This window comes from Podarcis bocagei (genome assembly GCF_964188305.1).
Source record: "Podarcis bocagei genome assembly, chromosome: 7".
NCBI lineage: Eukaryota > Metazoa > Chordata > Lepidosauria > Squamata > Lacertidae > Podarcis > Podarcis bocagei.
The window spans coordinates 70,540,571-70,560,860 of NC_138132.1; the positions used below are offsets into that span (position 1 = coordinate 70,540,571).

General features: G+C 46.7%; 1 protein-coding gene across 3 annotated transcripts; it reads left to right on the forward strand.

Annotated features, from left to right (window-relative positions):
- On the forward strand, nucleotides 1–19,999 carry LOC308591043 (2,7-anhydro-N-acetylneuraminate hydratase-like). 3 transcript variants are annotated; one of them, XM_081201582.1, is made up of 16 exons: nucleotides 5–105; nucleotides 2,363–2,512; nucleotides 3,467–3,577; nucleotides 4,489–4,573; nucleotides 6,293–6,366; nucleotides 8,312–8,371; nucleotides 10,533–10,640; nucleotides 11,704–11,760; nucleotides 13,223–13,353; nucleotides 15,065–15,119; nucleotides 15,740–15,832; nucleotides 16,613–16,747; nucleotides 18,138–18,239; nucleotides 18,554–18,718; nucleotides 19,202–19,407; nucleotides 19,476–19,999. In XM_081201582.1, the coding sequence occupies exons 2-15, from the start codon at nucleotides 2,417–2,419 to the stop codon at nucleotides 19,316–19,318; spliced, it is 1,389 nt and encodes a 462-aa protein (XP_081057708.1). In that variant the 5' UTR covers nucleotides 5–105; nucleotides 2,363–2,416; the 3' UTR covers nucleotides 19,319–19,407; nucleotides 19,476–19,999. The 3 variants fall into 3 exon arrangements, with proteins under 3 accessions (XP_081057709.1, XP_081057708.1, XP_081057710.1); XM_081201583.1 differs by lacking the exon at nucleotides 2,363–2,512 and having other exon boundaries at nucleotides 1–105; XM_081201584.1 differs by lacking the exon at nucleotides 10,533–10,640.
- Nucleotides 20,000–20,290: the final 291 nt, after the last annotated feature.

Sequence of the window (20,290 nt, forward strand, 5' to 3'; positions counted from 1 at the left end):
GAATCTGGAAGTGGGCGTGGCTCCCTGCCCAGCTGAGCGTTCTGTTCTGAGGTCGGTGTTAATCGTGCTCAGCGATCAGATCAGAACAAGCTCTGCTATTGTCCGGTGAGTCTCTCTCAATGCAAACTATAAAACTGATAACACGAAGGGATGCTGTTAGCGGGAGGAAATCACTTTAAAACAAACAAACCAGGGTGATGGTCTCAAAGCATCGCTGCAAAGCTTCCCCGACGTTAGTTTCAGGTTTAAGATACTTCCCTCCTCTTGCTGTTTAGCCAGCGCTATGTGGGATGTGGCGGGCTTGCATTTTTAAGCTGTATTACCGTAAATGCTTTTACACCCCACGTTTCCTCCAAGGAGCTCAAGGTAGAAAGGTGGTGGGGCTTAAATATTTAAATATTAAATATTTACCAGGATTTGTATTTTGCCTAATAATAGTAATGGTAATACCATCTGTAAGCGGTTTACATAAAATAATATAAAACGTTCATTAAAAAAATAGCTTTTTCTTTATTTTCCATCTCTCTTCCTTCTCCTTCTTTCGATTTATCCTTTTCTTGTATTTTCCTCCTTCTGACTTAACTACTTAATCTAAAAAAGGAGCAGTTTTATTTCGGCATATCATAAAAATATACTTTGTAATGGGTATGTATGTATATCTTTGAATAAGTATCAACAAATAAAATAAAATAAATGAGACAAAAGTTATTAAAATACAGGTAACGTGTTGTAGCCGACGTTCAAATCAAAGTAGACTTGTTGAAGTTAATGGGTTATTAAGAACTTGGGTTATTAATTTCAATGGGTCTGCTCTGAGCAGGACTAATGTTGGATGCCACCCCAAACTAACAGTTTTAAAAACAAATTGGACACACTATTCACAGAAGCATAGAAGATGGCTCTCATATCACCTCTCGGTCTTCTTTTCTCCAGCCTAAACATACCCAACTCATTCAGCTGTTCCTCATAGGGCTTGGTTTCCAGACCCATGATCATCTTGGTTGCTGTCCCTTGCACACTTTCCTGCTTGTCAATATCCTTCTTAAACTGTGTTGCCCAGAACTGGATACAGGATCTGACTAAGGCAGAATAAGAGTAGAACTGTTACTCCCATTGATCTGGACACTATACTTCTGTTGATCCAGCCTAGAACAGTGTTAGCTTTTTTTTGCTACTGCATCACACTCCTGACTCTTGTTAAGCTTGTGGTCTACTAAGACCCCTAGAACTTTCTTATATGTACTGTGCTGCTGTCAACCCATATGTCCCCCATCCTATATTTGTCCCTATTGGAATTCATTTTGTTAATTTTGGCCTAGTTCTCCCATCTGCTAAGGTTATGTTAAATCCTTGAATCTTGACTCTGTCTTATGTGGTATTAGCTACATTTCCTAATTTGGTGTCATCTGCAAGTTTGACAAGCACCTGGCCCAGTTCCTTCAACCAAGTCATTTATAAAGATGTTGAACAACACCGGGCCCAGGACAGAACCCTGCAGCACCCCACTTCTCACCTTTTTTTAAAAAATATAATTTTTATTGAATGATTTTATGTTACAAAAAAATACAACCATACTACCACTAAATATAATTAAGAAATAAAAATTACATACATCAATATTTAGTTTATTTACCGTCTTATTTCCTCCCAAACATTCCATACAAAAACACACATATGTGCAGACACCCACACCCACCCACACACCCCGCACACAAAATGATAATAATGAAAGTAAATATTTTCCCCCTTTTATCTTCCAAAATCTTTTCTTCAACTTTGACTTCCTGTCAAGTCCCTTTGCATATATTTTATCTTACAATCGAATGTACACAAAACAATAAACCTTTCTATATAAATTTTCCAATACATTCTGAAAACATAATACATCCTTAATTGTTGTCCACCTCCTTTTAGTTAATTTATCACTCGAATGCTAGCACGGAGTCAAAACTATTATTGTATTTTTGCACATATCTTCTATAACCATCCCATTTTCCCATAAATTTTTGCTTTGAGTATCCTCTGAGTTTACTAGTCAATTGAGCCATCTCCACCAATTCGTGTAATTTGATTTGCTAATCTGTTATTTTGGACCCTCGTGATCTTTCCATCCCTTGGCCACAAGTATACGAGCCGCTGCAGTTGAACAACACCGGGCCCAGGACAGAACCCTGTGGCACCCCACTTCTCACTCTTTTATGGGATGGGAAGGAACTGATCCAGCAAACTTGTAACCCAAAAAAAGAGAAAAGAAATAAGATTAGTCTGGCATGACTTGTTTTTCAGAAACCCATGGTTGGTCTTGGTAATCAAAGCATCTTTTTCAAAGTGCTCACAGACCGACTGTTTAATTCTGTTCTAGGACCTTTCCTGGCATCTACAGCAAGCTGACCAGTTGGTAGTTGCCTTTTTGAAGATGGGAGCAAAACCTTCCTGCTTCCAGCCCACAGGGACTTCACCTGTTCCCCAAGAATTCTCAAATGTTAGAGGAGGAAACTCTGAGATTCCAAATGTGAGTTCCTTTGGTAATCCTTGAACACGGCTCAGCAGGCCCTGGATAGGTGTTGAACAATTCTACCTTCTCTCTGACACCCAATAGCATTTCTTCATCTTCTCCATGCAGAGGACCTACTGCTTCCTTGTTCTTCCTCTTGCTTCAAACATAGCTGCAGAAAACCATTTTTTATTATTTTTAATCTCTCTTGCAAGCTCGTTCTGAGCTTCTCCCTGCAAGCGTTGACCACTCATTTCTACATCATGATTTGCCTCTTCTATACATGCCCGTTTTAAATCTAAGAAAAATAAAATAAATGTTTTTATTGATTAGTTTAGGGTAATTTGGAATTTGATATTGAGTATAGAATTCTACTTTGTGAGACCCTCCTCCTCTTCTTTTTAAATATATATCAAGTTTCTAGACCTTATGACTGAGAAGTAGGCTTGAAATTGTAAGGACATTGTAGGACATTTTAGAAGCTGATGATTAAGGTCTGAGGCTTCACAACCTCTTGGCATTTCCCTGAATCGCTGCCAAGATTAGCAAAAGAAGCCAGGAAATGCAAACAAAGCAGGCATGTACGGTAAGTAAATTGTGGATTGCGGATAGTTTCATTTCCTGAATTCTCTCTGCAAAAGTTCTTTTCATTTTCTTTCTTTCTTTTAAAAAATAGGTCGTTTCGTTACATATAACAGTACAAATGTTTCAGAGGTGCAGAAACAAACAATGGCCTTGCATGTTTGACATCTTGTGGCTCACAATTTAAGAAGGAGAATGTTGCAGAGCAGAAACATGGTTATTGTGGGGAGATAAAAAGAAGGCTATGAATAATATGATGATGATTCCCTGGAAGTACATTGAAGCTGTCAGCAATAAATTCTGGGATGCAGTCAAATCCAGATAAAGCCATAACTTTGCAGGAACTTCCCAGCCGTAAGCTTGTCCTAAGTTTTTGTTTCCTTGACGCAGATGGAAAGCAACACCGAGATGTCTCGCCAAGTCACTGTTCTTGTGATTGGAGCTGGAAGTCGGGGAAGGAATTATTCCTCTTTTGCTCAGCAGTTTCCTGCACGCATGAAGGTAAGAGCAGCTCAGGGATCTTCTGGGGCTTGTGAACACACCCTTCTACTGATGTCAAAATAGCTCCAGGTGCAGTGGACTTCAAACCAAACACTTGATACTCAAACCCCCCCCCCAGCAAATGCCCCATTTTCCTTCACTGTGATTTTTGCATAGTGAACACACCCACGCCAATGATTTGTAATTCATGCAATTCATGATTTTGCCAGGTCAAAAATTATGAAACCGCTATCACAATATGGACTTTAAACTGGTTTTGGACAATACAATGGTACCTCGGGTTACATATGCTTCAGGTTACAGACGCCGCTAACCCAGAAATAGTACCTCAGGATAAGAACTTTGCTTCAGGATGAGAACAGAAATCGTGCTCCGGCAGCAGCAGGAGGCCCCATTAGCTAAAGTGGTGCTTCAGGTTAAGAACAGTTTCAGCTTAAGAATGGACCTCCGGAATGAATTAAGTACTTAACCCAAGGTACCACTGTATATCAATATATCAACCAGTCCTGTTCACAGGTGCGGAGAGTATTGCTTTCACTCAGGCTTCCCGTGGGCATCTGATTGGCTGCTGTGAGCATAGGATGTTGAACTAAATGGACCACTATGCTTTCCATGGTACAGTCGTACCTCGGAAGTCGAACGGAATCTGTTCGGCTTCCAAAACGTTTGGAAACCAAAGTGTGGCTTCTGATTGGCTGCAGGAAGCTCCTGCAGCCAATCTGAAGCTGCAGAAGCCCCGTCGGACATTCGGCTTCCAAATATTGTTCACAAACGGGAACACTCGCTTCCGGGTTTGCGGTGTTCAGGAGCCAAAACGTTCGAGAACTAAGCTGTATTGAAATAGCCTGCATTGGACCGCCATAGTCCAGCTATCTGCTTGTGAGATGCTGACAGCTTTCTCCCTTCGTTAGGTGATTGGTGTGGCAGACCCACATCCATTTGCGAGGAAGAGGCTCCAGAAAGCTCATGGCATTGACGAGGACAATGTGTTTGATGGTATGCAATTATTACTCTATATCTCTGCCCTGCCCTTGCTCCAAAACAGAGAGGGTCCCATCTGTGGTCTTGGGGGGGGGGGAATTGAGAAAATTGACCACTATCAGGATGTAGCCTCTGGGTGTCAGAATTCTGGTGAAAATGAAAGAGGCAATTGCTAGTGTGGTGTAGTGGTTAAGAGCGATAGACTCGTAATCTGGGGAACCGGGTTTGCGTCTCCGCTCCTCCACATGCAGCTGCCGGGTGACCTTGGGCTAGTCACACTTCTTTGAGGTCTCTCAGCCCCACTCACCTCACAGAGTGTTTGTTGTGGGGGAGGAAGGGAAAGGAGAATGTTAGCCGCTTTGAGACTCCTTCGGGTAGTGATAAAGCAGGATATCAAATCCAAACTCTTCTTCTTCTCTTCCAATGTTTCTTATTTGTCCTGTGTCTGGAAAAGTAAACCAGCCCAGCAAATACCAATTGTTGCTGCTGATTTCAATATACCTTGTGTTTTATTTGCATTGAAAGGGGAGGGGTCTGGATAACCCATTGACAATGTAATTTGGGTGATTCTTTATGGAAATAATGTAAACTCAATTTCGGCACAGCGGACCATGATGTAGTTTTTGGCCAGAGGTGAACTGCAGAGGAACTGAAACGGCGCTTCATTCAGGGCGGAATGGAAAAACGGTGCCTTCTGACATCCCTGTGACATTGCACAGAAGCTAGAAGTTTCTCCAGTAAATATGCTCCCCATCTCCAAAGAGCTTACTGCAACATGCACACTGCTATTTCTCCCCTGCCCCCCCCACCAGTTTTATCCTCACAACTCTGTCAGGAAGGCGAGGCTGAACAAAAATTAATACATCTCTCTGACTGTTTTGGGGCTTGGTTTTTTCTCTCTCCTCCTGCCTCTGGAAACATTGGCTGAGATCTTATTTTGCTTCGTTTCACACACTGAGTTGTATCCAATGCTAGTGCTACTCAGAGTAGACCCATTGAACTAAGGTAGGTTGATTCATTTCAGTGAGTTTTGTCTGTGTAGAAATTAGTTGTATACACCCTGTAATGGGAATTGGGGTTGCTCGTGCGTAAAGGATGCTGAAGATCTAGGCAACGTTGCCTGGCTAAACCTTTCCCTGGCTGGACAGCCCTTTCTCCATGGCTGTGTCAGTCACTGGCAGAATCCGTCAGTGGGCATTTCCTGAACTTCTTCCAACATAAAAATTCCTTGACGCCCAGTCTCCGCCTAGCCTCCCTGCGCGGAAGTTTCCTGCGCAGAGTAGGCGTAGCTAGCAGAGGTCCTGCACTCTCCCCGCTGGTCTCTGTGGAAGAGTCTTGGAGCTCTCTCTCCGAAGTCCTTCCCTGATCCCCTTCCTCCCCGGTGTCACGCTGATTACCTTCCCCAAAGGGAGTGTTCTCTCTCCCTCTACTGGTCCCTTCTCCTGCATGGTCGGGGAGCCTTACCTCCACTCTTGGCTCCGATGGCAGTTCCCTGACACACCCCATTATGGTCCCCCCCCCCAGATGTGAGAATGTACATTTGTGATAAATGCCTCTTTGTGGGTACGGCGATTCCAAGATAGATAAATATTTTTTAGAATTTTCTTCCTAATAATCATTTAAAGGTTATGCTAAATAACAGGAAATGGAGGGGAAGAGAACCCAGCAGCATAATATGTGTAATTTTCTGCTCTTGCGGTTCATCCTTTCACTGTTCAATCTTATTCTTTTAAGACTGGACAGCAGCGGCTGAGAAAGAGAGGTTTGCGGATGCTGTTATCATAGCAACTCCCGACAGCCTTCACAAGGTACTGCTAACCTTCTCCCACTCAAGGCTTCTTTTGAGTCAAGTCTGAGTCATCTCGACTCTGCTTGCGTGCAAACAGTTTTGGTGGCAGTGCTCAGCTTAGCCCTGCGTGAGAAATTAAAGTAGAAGTAGTTTAAGGATATGCTTTGAAACAGGAAGGAGTTTAGCTTGAGCACACACAGCCTCTGAATCTAACAGTGTCCCCCATACAGCCATGGGAATGCCCACCAAGGATGTTGGAGAATGGAAAGCAGAGAGGAAATTGCCAATGTCAGTTTGTTCCTTCCAAGTCGAGAAATACAGTGGTGCCCCACAAGACAAACGCCTCGCAAGACGGAAAACCCGCTAGACGAAAGGGTTTTCCGTTTTGGAGGCGCTTCGCAAAACGAATTTCCCTATGGGCTTCCTTCGCAAGACGAAAGCCCATAGGGAAATCTCCGGGACAGCGGGGAAGCGCAGCGCGTCTTCCCCACTGTCCTCGGACCTCCTCCGAAGGCTGGCGGTGGGGCGGAAAGCCCTTCTCCCTGCGCCAGCCTTCGGAAGGCTCCTCCGAAGGCTGGTGGTGGGGAGAAAAGCCCTTCTCCCCGCGCCAGCTTTTGGAAGGCTCCTCCGAAGGCTGGCGGTGGGAAGAAAAGCCCTTTCCCCCCGCGCCAGCCTTCGGAAGGCTCCTCCGAAGGCTGGCGGTGGGGCGGAAAGCCCTTCTCCCTGCGCCAGCCTTCGGAAGGCTCCTCCGAAGGCTGGCGGTGGGGAGAAAAGCCCTTCTCCGCACCACCAGCCTGGCAAGCGGTTTCCATAGGAACGCATTAATTGATTTTCAATGCATTCCTATGGGAAACCGTGCTTCGCAAGACGAAAAACTCGCAAGAAGAAAAAACTTGCGGAACGAATTAATTTCGTCTTGCGAGGCACCACTGTACAATCAGTATTCACTGCTGTTGCTTTTGGTCTGCAAAGGATGTGAAATTGGTTACATTCCGCCTCCCCCATTTCCTTTTATGTTTATACGAGTGGGGTGGAGTAACTCGACGGCAATTTATTGTGCACAATGAATTAACTCTGCAAATTACCTAAGCCACGTTGTTTCCTGACAGCAGGATGAATAGCATCCATTTTGGCAGAAAGCAAACTGCAGAGGCATAGAAACGGCGCTGCATGTGACGAGCGCAAGGCAGAACAGAAAAGGATGCTGCCTAGTTTCCCTAATATCCACTTTGCCATATCACGCACACCCCTTTCCCCCTGAAACACCATGTGTGCTTATCCATGCATTTTAGTATGGTTTTTGCAAAGTTTGTTTTACGCATTAAAAACTGTTCTGAAGGAGGAGGCTGTTGGAGTGATCCAAGGGCCAGCCAGTTGCCACTTCCCAAAACCTTGCTTCAGGAAAGGGATGGGGTTATGAGATTGTGCTTAGCGGTGGCTGGTGCCCATGGAGACAGGTAGGGTGGAAGGCAGGGAGCCCACCAGCAGGTGGTGCCAGAGCCAGTGGCTGGCAGAGCCAAGGAAATCTAGTTTTGTCCACATCCTCCTCCCTGCTGAGTTCTACCAGGGGCAACACCGAGACTGTGTAGTAGGATGCTGGTGGTCTGTGCCACACCTGGGCTAAGCTGTAAGTAGGAAGGAAGGAAGGTGGGGGCAGGCTGAGGTTGCCTCATGCAACCTGATGGGCCAGCCCCCACTGATTGTGAATGATGCAGGAACTGGCCAATTGTTGCTGTGCAATTCCGTCTTCTGCTGAAAGCCAGAAGACCACCATCCAAACACAGCCAAAATGGAGTCTTTGCGGTTCCAGAGGAGAGGGACCACTGAATAGGATGTCTGCCTTTAAGTTGCTATATATAAAAAAAGAGAACTGTGTATTTAGAAAAATCCTTTCTCAAGACACTAAGGATGCATTGAAATGTCAGCTGCTTGATGGTAATTTGTGGTGGTCTCTTCCCCACCAGGCGCCGGCAGTGGCTTTTGCCCACAAAGGATACCACATCTTGCTGGAGAAGCCCATGGCGGTAAGTGTTGCCTGTGTTAGAAACTCTCATATACCGTATTTTTTGCCCCATAGGGCGCACCGATTTTTTTTGGGGGGGGGGGAAATAAAGAAAAAAAAAATTTCCCCCCAGGCGCAGGGCTGGGGCGGGGGAAGCCCGAGCTTCCCCCGACCCCAGCCCCCAGAACAGGCTGCTATCCGCAAGCCTAGGGAGCCCGGCGGGAAGTCGCACCGGTCTCCCCAGGCTTGCGGATATCTTCCCGAAGCCCGGGGCACGTGGCTCAGCTGCCCCAGGCTTCAGGATACAGGCAGCTCCCACCGCCAGCCTCCAAACCAGGTCAGGGAACAGCGCGAAAGCGGCGCTCCGCCTCCCCACTGTCCCCCAAGCTTGTGGGGCTGGCGGTGGGGAAAGCAGCACTTCTCCCCACTGCCAGCCTCCAAACTAGATCGGGGAACAGCGGGAAAGCGTGCTCCGCCTCCCCGCTGTCTCCCGAGCTTGTGGGGCTGGTGGTGGGGAGAAGCACTGCTTTCCCCACCGCCAGCCTCCAAACCAGGTCAGGTTTGGAGGCTGCTATCCGCAAGCCTTGGGAGCCCGACGGGAACTCCCGCGGAGCTCCCAATGCTTGCGGATAGCTTCCTGAAGCCTGGAGAGGGAAAGGGGTCGGTGCACACCAACCCCTCTCGTTCTCCAGGCTTCAGCGAAAGCCTGCATTCGCCCCATAGGACACACACACATTTCCCCTTCATTTTTGGAGCGGAAAAAGTGTGTCCTATAGGGCGAAAACTACGGTATATATTAGGCATTAAATGGCTCCTTAAACCAGGGTTACAGCTAGTTGCCTTTTGGGGGCCAGACAATTCGAAAGTTGTATTTTTCAATATGACTTTTTGGTTCCTGAAATTCAAGTAAAATATAACGGATAGAATTCGTTATATGTGATGCTAGTGTGTGAAAATAGTCGAGATCCAAGGATCCCTAGGCATGCACCTCCAGGTGTATCTTCACTTGGCTGAAGGCCAAGCGCAAAATTTCCCCTGGAGAATTTCGAATGCTGTGTGCTGGCAGGACCTCTTGCTGGAGGAAATTGTTGAGGCCACAGTAGCAAGTCCAGGGTTAACTCAGAGGTATAATGGCTGCATGCTGGACCATAAGGACAGGCTTTCCAGTGGAAAGGAGAAGCTGTCTCAGAGCATGCCAAGCGAGGTCTTTCCTTCCTGGGTCTGTTTTCTGGGCTCCCAAGAATTCTTCCTTGGTTTGTTCTTCTGATGCCTGTTGACTCTTCAACGCACTTCCTCTGCCTTTGTAGCACTTGGCTGAGATAAAAAAATGTGCACTCAGCTGAGCCAAAAAGTGTGCATGTCAGCTATAATTTCTTTGCTCAGGCCAGAATCTCTGACTGAATTCCTTGTGAGCAGTCGAGCATTTCTTTTGTAAGTCTCTGGGCTTAATGGTCTCGCGTGGTCAGTCAGCCGACCTTGCTGTCTTTGGAAGCCCTCCTGCTCATTCTGCTCACTTGTGAAATTCTAACCGCTGCTGAGAAGACCCAAACGCCTTCAAGTGTGACTCTAGCTGGTTGTTGATCTTCTTCCATTGACTGTTTCCATATGTCCACATCCTGGGGGCGTTTTTGGACTACAACTCCCATCATCCCTTACCCATTGACTGTGCTTGGCTGGGGCTGGTGGGACTTGGAGCCCAACAGCGTCTCTGGAAGGCCTAACCCCTGCCCTAGAGGGGTAGGAAATGCCCTATGTTCTTAAAATATGTAAGAGCAGGGGGTAGCCAAGGTGGTGGCCTCCAGATGTTGAACTACAACTCCCATCAGCCATGGTCAGTAATCAGGGATGATGGGAGTTGTAGTCCAGTAACACCTGGAGTGCATTGGGTTCCCCACCCCTGGGCTAAAGGCTCCTCCATGCTGGAAGCACCGTCCAGAAAGGAGTCTCCCTGCTGTGTCTCTGCATAAGTGGCTGATCTGGCTTTTATCAATGGAAACAAAGCCAGGGAAGCTGTGGCCTTGGGATGTTCTTGAACTACAGATCCCAAGAGCCCCAGCTGGCATTGCCAGGGATGTTGAGAGTTGTAGTCCGGGGGGGGGGCACCTGGCTTACCCTAGGTGAGGTGACCAGTGTTGGCTTGGCTGAAACTGATTGTTTATTCCCCCCCCCTTTTGATCGATCAGGTAACACTAGAGGACTGTAAAGAAATAGTTCTGGCCTGTAAAACCAACAACGTCATCCTCGCAGTCTGTCACGTCCTGCGCTACCATCCAGTGTCCTTGAAAATAAAGGTATGCCAGCTAGGCAGACAGTGAGGGGAGGACGTACTCTTAAAAATATCAGCCCTTCTAATTCCAAACTCGACCGGTGAGTGTTGACTGGACTGGATGTGAGAGAGATGGCCACTGAGAAGCTAGAGAAGGAGGCGTGGGGGATTAGGGACTTGGGGAGTCCTCTTTCTTTGCCTTATACTTGTTCCTTTTAGCTGGAGATGCCAGGAGTTGCACTTGGGACCTTCTGCGTGCCAATCAGGCGGCCCCACCTCCTTGCAGAGAACCTCAGAGCTATAAAGGGCCAAACCCTCTGGCCTGAAGGAAGGAGTGCTGGTTGTTTCTGCAGCACAGCGGGTTCCCCCCTCCAACCCCAGTGTTGAAGGAACCACTTCTCACAGAGACTGAGGACTGTGAGTTTTTAACTCAGAGGTAGCGTTTAGATGAGCAAACAGGCAACCCGTCTAACGCAAGGCTTCAATACTAAGCCTCTCTCTCTCTCTCATTCACGAGAGAGTGCAGTCCTTTCAAGTGCAAGGAAACAGTGCAGTTCTTACAGGGGTCAAAGGTGGCTTGTCTGCCCTTTATTCTCCTGGTAGAAAGTTCAACGCTGTGGTAATTCACCCAGCTGGCTCCCACAGAAGGGATCCTCCTGTATGCCCTTGGCAAAATGCTTTCCTTCACACTATCTATTTTCTATGTCTCCTTCATGTTCTCTTCTCAGACTCCTACTCTACACCTCTGCTGGGATGCACAAAATTTCCCTTTTTTAAAGGAGACGGTTAATGAGGGTCAAAAGGCACTGAACAGTGACTCAGAAGCTTGACCTTAATTACATTCACCTCTTTCACAGGGGAAGGTGGCAGAGAGGGTCCTCTGTGAGTTCTTGTCCAGCCTCCTCATTGGGTGCAGTTGTCTCCTGATCCTACCCAACACAAACCTCAAATAAACTGAGGAAACCAACTGTATTCGCTCGATTGGTTTCTGTTCCAGGCAGGGGGCGAACGAGTGGACACCCTCGGTTTCCGCTCCGGTTTTCTTTTTCTCTGACAACTCTCTGCCATATCTGTTTATTTTTGTTTAGGAACTCCTAGACGCTGGACTGATTGGAGACATCTGCCACATTCAGCACCTGGAACCTGTAAGTATAGAATCATAGAGTCGGAAGGGACCTCATGGGGTCATCTAGTCCAACCCCCTGCAATGCAGGCATCTCAGCTAAAGCAGCCATGACAGAGGGCCATCCAGCCTCTGCTTAAAAACCTCCAAGGAAGGAGAGGCCACAACCTGTCAAGAGGGACCGTTCCATTGTCAAACAATTGCTGTCAGAAAGTTCTTCCTGATGTTTAGTTGGAATCTCCTTTCTTGTAACATGAAGCCACGGGTTCAAGTCCTACCCTCCGGAGCTCCATCTTCCATGTGACAGCCCTTCAGATATTTGAAGATGCCTATCATATCTCCTCTCAGTCTCCTATTTTCCACGCCAAACATACCCAGCTCCTTCAAGCACTTTCATAAGGCTTTGTTTTCAGTATTACATGCCCAGGTTACACTGAATCCTATGAAACACGCTTCCTTGCACTCATGATGTAATAGCATGACTCCCCCCACATTTTCTCCTGCCTGTTTCTCTTTTCCCCTCCCCCCACTAGCCCCATGCTGCCCTTATTCAGCCACCTGCCTGCCTGCCTTTGTAATTATATCAGTTCTGGGGAGTGGCACAGCTTGTCAGCTTCTTCCTGCTTAGTCTCAGTGTTGCCCCTTGTAAGACTCAGCAGAGAGGAGGATATGGATGAAACTGGAATCCATTGAGTCCACCTGCCACTGGCTCTAGCGCCACCTACTGTTGGGCTCCCTGCCTTCCACCCTACCAGTCATCCTTTTGGGCAGTGTACCTGTCCCCAAATTCTTGGTCAAGGACCATGTGTGTGGATGGTGCAATAAAAGACAAATGATACATTATCGAGCTATTCCAGCCTACTTGTAAAAGTGTTTAGCTAATATTTTGAGCGGGTGGGGCAAGCGCTCATAATAATTTCTCGCATTTATTTATTTGCACAAATTTGTGTGTAAATACAAAAGTCTGTTGGACAGTATACATTTTTTTAAAAAGAAAGAAAAAAGAATGTCCTAAAACACAAATAAAACATCAGAAAGGCTGTGTATGTTCACGTGTGCCTATACTTGTTTATGATTTGCATTGCACGGACATGTTAATGTTATAATTTGCTTATGCTTTTAAGTAAGTTGTAAGTCTCTCCAGGGCCTCTAACAAGTGACTAACAGACTTCTTCTTCTTCTTCTTCTTCTTCTTCTTCTTCTTCTTCTTCTTCTTCTTCTTCTTCTTCTTCTTCTTCTTCAAAATGCGCCTTATTCATGGTGCAGAGTTGGGCCACCTTTGGGAAAAAGTCTGTTTAAACGAAAAAGGTTTTATTGTCATCCCTGGCTGATGGAGCTAATGGGAGTTAGGGTCCAACAGCTTGCGAGGAGGCAAGTTCCCCACCTAAATTTTAGCGATTCATGCTTTCCATTCCGGCAGCACTTGCTCCCTGTCTCGAGTCTGACCACAGACTGCTTTTCTCTCCCTGACCCCCCCCCCCCAGGTAGGATTCTGGCATTTTGCCCACTCCTTTGTACGAGGAAACTGGCGGAACGAAGCTGAGAGCACCTTTTCGCTGCTCGCTAAATCGTGCCACGATGTCGACCTCATCAATTACTGGATGGGCAGCAGAAGGTATGCAAGGAAGAACCCTTCTCTCTTAAGAGGCTGCTATTGTTTGCAGAGGCGGAAAGTGAGCGAGGTCCCAACAGAAGAAGACTGGCAACTTAAGTTGACAGAATATGCACAACTTGCAGGCTTAACATATAGAATAAGAGAGCAAGAAGAACATACGTATAAAGAAGATTGTCAAGCGTTTATTGAGTATATGGAAAATAACTGCGCACAGCTGAAAACGCTGGCAGCATTAAGATAAATTGAACAGTGTAAATAAACTTTGATGAGTGTAATAATGGGAAAATGATTGGAATACAGTGGTGCCTCGCAAGACGAAATTAATTCGTTCCGCAAGTCTCTTCGTCTTGCGAGTTTTTCGTCTTGCGATGCACGGTTTCCCATAGGAATGCATTGAAAATCAATTAATGCGTTCCTAGGGAAACCGCTTTCAGACCAGGTCCGGGGACATTCTGTCCCCGGACCTCTTCTGAAGGCTGGGGGGGGGCAAGGGCTTTTCTTCCCACCCCCAGCATTTTAAAAAACCCCGGGACAGCGGAGGACTTCTCCGCTGTCCGGGCAATCTTAAAATGCTGGCGGGCGGCATTTTAAAATCGCCCCAGGACAGCGGAGGACTTCTCCGCTGTCCGGGGCGATTTAAAAGCCCCTGGGAAGGCAGGCAGGGGGGACAAAGACTTTTGCCCCCCGCCAGCCTTCAGAAGGTGTTCCCCCCCCGCCCCGCTTCGGAGCAGCGTTCCGAAGCGGGGCGGCGGGGGAAGGTGTTCCCGCCCCCCCGCCCCGCTTCGGAGCACCGTTCCGAAGCGGGGCGGTGGGGGGAAGGTGTTCCCACCCCCCCCGCCCCGCTTTGGAGCACCGTTCCGAAGCGGGGCGGTGGGGGAAGGTGTTCCCGCCCCCCCGCCCCGCTTCGGAGCACCGTTCCGAAGCCGGGTGGCGGGGGAGGTGTTCCCGCCCCCCCGCCCCGCTTCGGAGCACCGTTCCGAAGCCGGGCGGCGGGGGAAGGTGTTCCCGCCCCCCCGCCCCGCTTCGGAGCACCATTCCGAAGCGGGGCGGCGGGGGAAGGTGTTCCCGCCCCCCCGCCCCGCTTCGGAGCACCATTCCGAAGCGGGGCGGCGGGGGAAGGTGTTCCCGCCCCCCCGCCCCGCTTCGGAGCACCGGGAGAAGCGATCTCCCCGCAGCCCCTTGCTTCAAAAGAGGTCCGGGGGCAGCGGGAAGATCGCTTCTCCCCGCCGCCCCTTGCTTCAAAAGAGAAGACCCGCTGTCCCCGGGGCAAGCTTCGTTTTGCGAAGCAAGCCCATAGGGAAATTCGTCTTGCGAGGCAACTCGAAAACGAAAAAACCTTTCGTTTTGCGAGTTTTTCGTCTCGCGAGGCGTTCGTCTTGCTGGGTACCACTGTAGTTTTTGTAAAATATGCAGGGGTGTGTGTGTGTGTGTGTTTGTGTGTGTGTGTGTGTTTGGGACGTTGCTCTTGTGGAAATCAGACAGGCCCCTGCAGCCCTGAAAGATGCCAAAAATGCATTTGTTTCAAGTTGCAAGTGTTTTAAAGAGAATGGATCTTGTTCCACATTGGCCCTTTGGTCTGTATTTTATTATGTTTTTATTGTACAAAGTCTTGATACTTAACAAAAAATTTGCTGGTGTTTTATAAATATTGTTAGAAATAAATAAACCTCAAAATGCCTCTTTCCCCTTCCCTCCCCGATTCTTCTTTCAGATGTTTGAAAGTGTCGTCTTTTGGCAACCTGTCCCATTTCACGAAAGAGCACAAGGTCAGTCAAACTTTCCAATGGTTGTTCTTTTATGTTTTTAAAGGAAGAGTCTTTTGTGCATTTTGACGCACTGGGTGAGTGGAGAATTTGAGCTGCCTCCTGCCAGCTTTCAACTTTGCCCCTGAAATAAAACCAAGCCTCTAATCCATACTGTGGAAACAATGACGTTCTGAGCTTTCTGTGAATTCAATAGTAATAATAGTTTATTTCTTATACCCCGTCCATCTGCCTGGGTTGGCCCCAGCCACTCTGGGCAGCTTCCCTTTACAGGACTGCCTTCAGATGTCTTCTAAAATTCATAAAGTTGTTTATCTGTTTGACATCTGATGGGAGGGCATTCCACAAGGCGGGTACCACTACCGAGAAGGCCCTCTGCCTGGTTCCCCATAACGTCATTTCTCACAATAAGGGAACCGCCAGAAGGCCCTCGGAGCTGGACCTCAGTGTCCGGGCTGGACAACAGGGGTGGAGGCACTCCTTCTGGTATACGGGGCCGAGGCTTTAAAGCTCAGCACCAACACTTTGGATTGTGTCTGGAAACGTACTGGGAGCCACATTCAGGATTAGTTATAGTGTGCCATTTGTTTCTCAGCAATGACTTCTCTCCAACTTTCCCTTAGCCGGAAGGAGCCGCAGATCGCTGTTTACACTGTTCGGTTGAACAAACCTGCCCGTATTCAGCAAAGAAGATTTATCTGGCACAGGCCGAGAGGGTAGGTACTGGGAGAGGTTCTTACCTTGGAGATAGGTTGATTTATTTATTCCCCCACCACAGGTTAACAAGTTACTCAGTAAGGAAAAACCAAACCAATCACTTAATTTTATTTTTTGTTTTTTCTGACTGTAGAGGTGTACATTGATCAATTTGCAAGTGCCTGGCAGTTTAGAAAAAGAGTTATGAAAATGATTTCAGTTTGCAACAAGAAAATCACACACACACACACTTGTTTTTCTATGTCTATATAATTTGATGTATTTATTTAACTCGCCATTCTCCCAACTTGGGTTTCAAGGTAGCTTTTGACATTTAAAAACACCATTCTAAAATACAAAGTAATAAAAAGAAACCAGTTAAACGCAATAATTCAAGTACATCAGGACATATTTGGAGCCAGAAGCTAAAATACAGTTTTCCCCACGGTCAGCAGCCCAGAGATCAGCAGTGTCCGCACCTTAGTTTCCAAAGGCCTCTCTTAACAGGAAAGTCTCAGCCTTCTGGTGGAAGGGCATGAAAGAGGGAGCCAGTCTAACTTCCCTGGGAGAGAATCCCACAATATTGGGTGTATATGGTAAACGGCCACAAAACGCTGTAGGGCTAGTTGGGCTGCAGCAGTGAGGTGTAGTGGTTAGTGTGCTGGCTGGGGAGATCCAGTCTTCAGACTCTGGATCCAGCAGAGTTCTTCTTGCGTTCCTAAGATCCGAACTTCTTGAGGATGGGCTGGATCCTGCTGGGCAGCTGCTGTTGACCCAGTCTTCCTTTTGCTTTATCCCAGGGATACTTTGGGTGGCCAGTGTCTGTGGTCTGCCATAGTGGTGAGTACGATATAGAATCGCTGACCAACGCCTTGCGCCACGGCCCCTACGGAAGGTGCGTTTACGAGTGTGACAATGATGTTGTTAATCACCAGGTATGCAGCCTTGCACTAAACCTTCCTTCCTCTTCTCCCCAGCCGCCCTCCTCCAGTTATTTCTTAACCAAATTGACAAGTTACAGAAATGGCAGCATTATTGTCTTGGAAGATGTTCAGTAGGGCAAGTTCTGGGGTGACTTCTAAAACTTGTTTAGTTATTTTGTTTATTTCTTGTATGATTGCTGTCCAGAAGAGTTGGATTTTGGGGCATTCTCACCACATATGGAGGTATGTGCCTGTGGATTTTGGTGAGGTTCCTGGGTGTATTAGCGCTAGTTTTTGTGGTGTTAGGTACCATCTGTGAGTTTCAGAATGAATTATTTCCTTTCCACTGATACGGATTTAAAGGGAGGCTTAGACCACATTCTAGTCTATTGGGTGGGGTTAATCTCATAGCCTATTCTCTCCACCCTCAAATTATCCTCTGCGCTTTTGCAGTGAATATTCTCTAGAAGCATAAATTGCTTGACTTTAATATAGTGCAGGACTGGGGAACCTTTTTTCAAGCTGAGGGCTGCATTCTCTCCTGGGTAATGTTCAGGGTGGCAAAAAGGAGGCAGAACAATGCAAATTTGACCTTTGTGCAGTTTTCTACACACATACATCTCTGTCTTCCGTTTGGGAAAGCAAGAGGCACGATCAGAGTTCAAGGGCAAAGTCCAGTCTGGCATAAACTCTCAGGGAGTTGATAGTTTAAGAGCAGCTGGCTCCCAGTGAGTCTGCAGGGGCAGTCAGCTATGGCAGTATCTGACATGCACCTCTGATGGCCTCCTGACAACTGACACGAAATAGAAAGGGGACAGTTCCTTATATCATTTTATTTAACCAATCAGAAATGTCCCTTCAGATCAGACTCCAAGCCAATGAAAGCTGGCCTTGCTTTTGAATTTGAAACCTAAATGTCAATGCTGAACATAAAACTTCTGAATGGTGACATTTTTCATTGTCAGTTTTGGGGGTGGGATGTTTTGTTACTTTGCTCTACTTTGCTAATTTAAAACAGGGTTTCTCCAGCCATTGCTGGAATACAACTCCCATCATCTCGAGCTAGCAGAACCAGTGGTCAAGGTTGATGGGGATTGTAGTCCAAAAACAGCTGGAGACCCAACTTTGGGAAACCCTGATTTACGATTTCAAGGTTTCAGATATTTGTGTATGTGTATCATCTATCACACACACATCCACACTTTCTATTCCAAGTTTGCTAGCCCACAGTTCTCAGATAATGTGGCTTGGACTATAACTTCCATCAGCCCAAGTTGGTGCTTACCGAAGGCATGCTTTGAAACCAGTCTTGAGTATTAGAACCATCCATTTAAATAATGGAAATTGAAACCTGCTTCCAGCTCCCTGCCATGTTCACTTGTTATTTTATGTCCCTCCTCAGGTTGTCAATATGGAGTTTGAAGGTGGAGCCACTGTCGCCTTCACAATGGTTGGCTTCACACACAAACTAGGCGTGAGGAAAACAACCATCTATGGGACAAAGGTAAACTTAGCTGCAGGGCTCTGTGAATGTAATTGCACCCGCAGGCCGCACCCAGGGAATTCCCAATTCTGCAATCTGATCTCCAAGGTCAGTCACTGTCTCTCAGCCTTACCTACTTCACAGGGTTGTTGTAAGGATAGACTGGAGAGTGGGGGGAGGGAGTGCATCCATTACCTTGAGATCTTTGGAGAAAAGGTGGGGTGTACATGCAATACTGAATAAAATTAAAATCCTTCAGTCAGTTTCACCTCTGGTCATATTAAACACTGGCGGTCTTCAGAAAAGTTTTACCTTCCTGCATTTTTTATTTTTAGGGAGAACTTTCCTGTGAGGGTTCAGGACCAGTGGAGATTTATGATTTCCTGGAAAGGAAGAAAAGCAGCTTTTCTCCAGATAAAGCAGCCTGTGTCCCAATGTGCTTAAGTGCTCATAGTGGTGCGGACTACTACCTCATGGAGAGTTTCATTTCAGCTGTAGCGGTGAGTTTATTGTGCGCATGCACCTCGCTTTAATTCCCCAATAAGTATGGAATTGTATTGTCACACACACACACCCCTCTGCTTCTGAGATTGCCCTATGCTTTCAAACCCATCTTCAGAGTCATAAGGGCTGTACTGTGTGTACACTGGTTTCTGATACCTAGAGGGCACAGCCTGCAGTGCTTTCAAGACTTCGTGTGTGTTGGAACATTGCTGAGAACTTATTTTTTTTTTGCACGCAAATGCAGATTTGTACACATGAAACATTCTGAATTGGCCTTGGGTGAGGCTTCTATCAGCCTCAGTTCCATCTTCTGTACAATGGGTACATCTAATAACAGGACCTACCTTATAGGCTCGCCTTAAGGATTCCCAAGAATAAATGTGAATTCAAACACTCTGAAGGGCTCTACAAATGCTAGGCATTTATTATTCATCTCCAGGCCTTGCTAAAACATCTTTTGTTTTTCTCTGAAAAAACAGGAGAATAACCCATCTCTGATTCGAACCGGTCCAGAAGCCACCTTAAACTCTCATCTCCTTGTATTTGAAGCCGAGAGATCCAGAAAAGAGAATCGGGTTGTGCTTCTAGAACTGTGAAAAGGATAGGGGAGGTGATATTGTATCTCATGGTCAATTGCTATGCTGGTTTATGATTAACACTACTCTATGCAGCTGAATCACTTATGTTTCCTGCTTGGCAGGGGGTTGGACTCGATGGCGCTTGTGGTCTATTCCAACTCTATGATTCTATTCTATGTAGGGAGCAGCTTGCTTGCATACTTAAAATGAAGCAGTTAATAGCTTGCATTCCAAAGATCTTAAGGGCATCCTTATATCATTCCTTTATAGCACAAGAACTACAGGAACGTATTTCAATTTTCTAAGTTTGCATTCAAGGAAGACACGCCCTCCCCACTCTTGATTCTGCAGGAGTTTCTCTCCCTGGAAGTCCCCAAGAAGCCCCCAAAAGTAACCAGGGAGGGAGGGCTTTCAGTGGGGCTTCCAATATTTTGAGGAACAGCATCCCTGCTGAGGTATGGCAGTGTGAATTCTTTGCACTTTTTGGAAACACTCCAGGACGTTTTGGTATTTATCATTCTTCCCAGCTGCGTGAAAAGGTCTGTTTTAGGTGTTTCATATTGTTTTCAATGCTCCTGCCAACCTAGCAGTTGCTCCTGCCAACCTAGCAGTTCGAAAGCACGAAGTGTAAGTAGATAAATAGGTACCACTCCGGCGGGAAGTTAAACGGCATTTCCATGCACTGCTCTGGTTCGCCAGTGCCGGAACCCCAGAGTCATCTGTGACTGGACCTAATGGTCCCTTTACTTTTACTATTGTTTTCAAGCCATTGCTTGCTGTTCTTAAAACCTGTTTTCGTCGATTTTACTGTATGTTTGCAAATCACCTCACAGGAAAGGTGCTTCATAAAACAATTTACCCATGGATCAGTCTTGTATTTGAGGAGCTCCCCACCAGAGTTTCAGACAGCTGCCCGTTTCCCCTTCCTACCTGAAGATGCCAGAGAACGAGATATTTTAATTAAGGATGTTTTAATGCCCCAATAGAAAT

Coding starts and splice junctions, on each gene's coding strand:
- LOC308591043 (XM_081201582.1), top strand. CDS start 2,417: ATGGGAGCAAAACCTTCCTGCTTCCAGCCCACAGGGACTTCACCTGTT. Junction 11,761..13,222: donor ACATTCAGCACCTGGAACCT/GTAAGTATAGAA, acceptor CCCCCCCCCCAG/GTAGGATTCTGGCATTTTGC. Junction 18,719..19,201: donor GTTTCATTTCAGCTGTAGCG/GTGAGTTTATTG, acceptor CTGAAAAAACAG/GAGAATAACCCATCTCTGAT.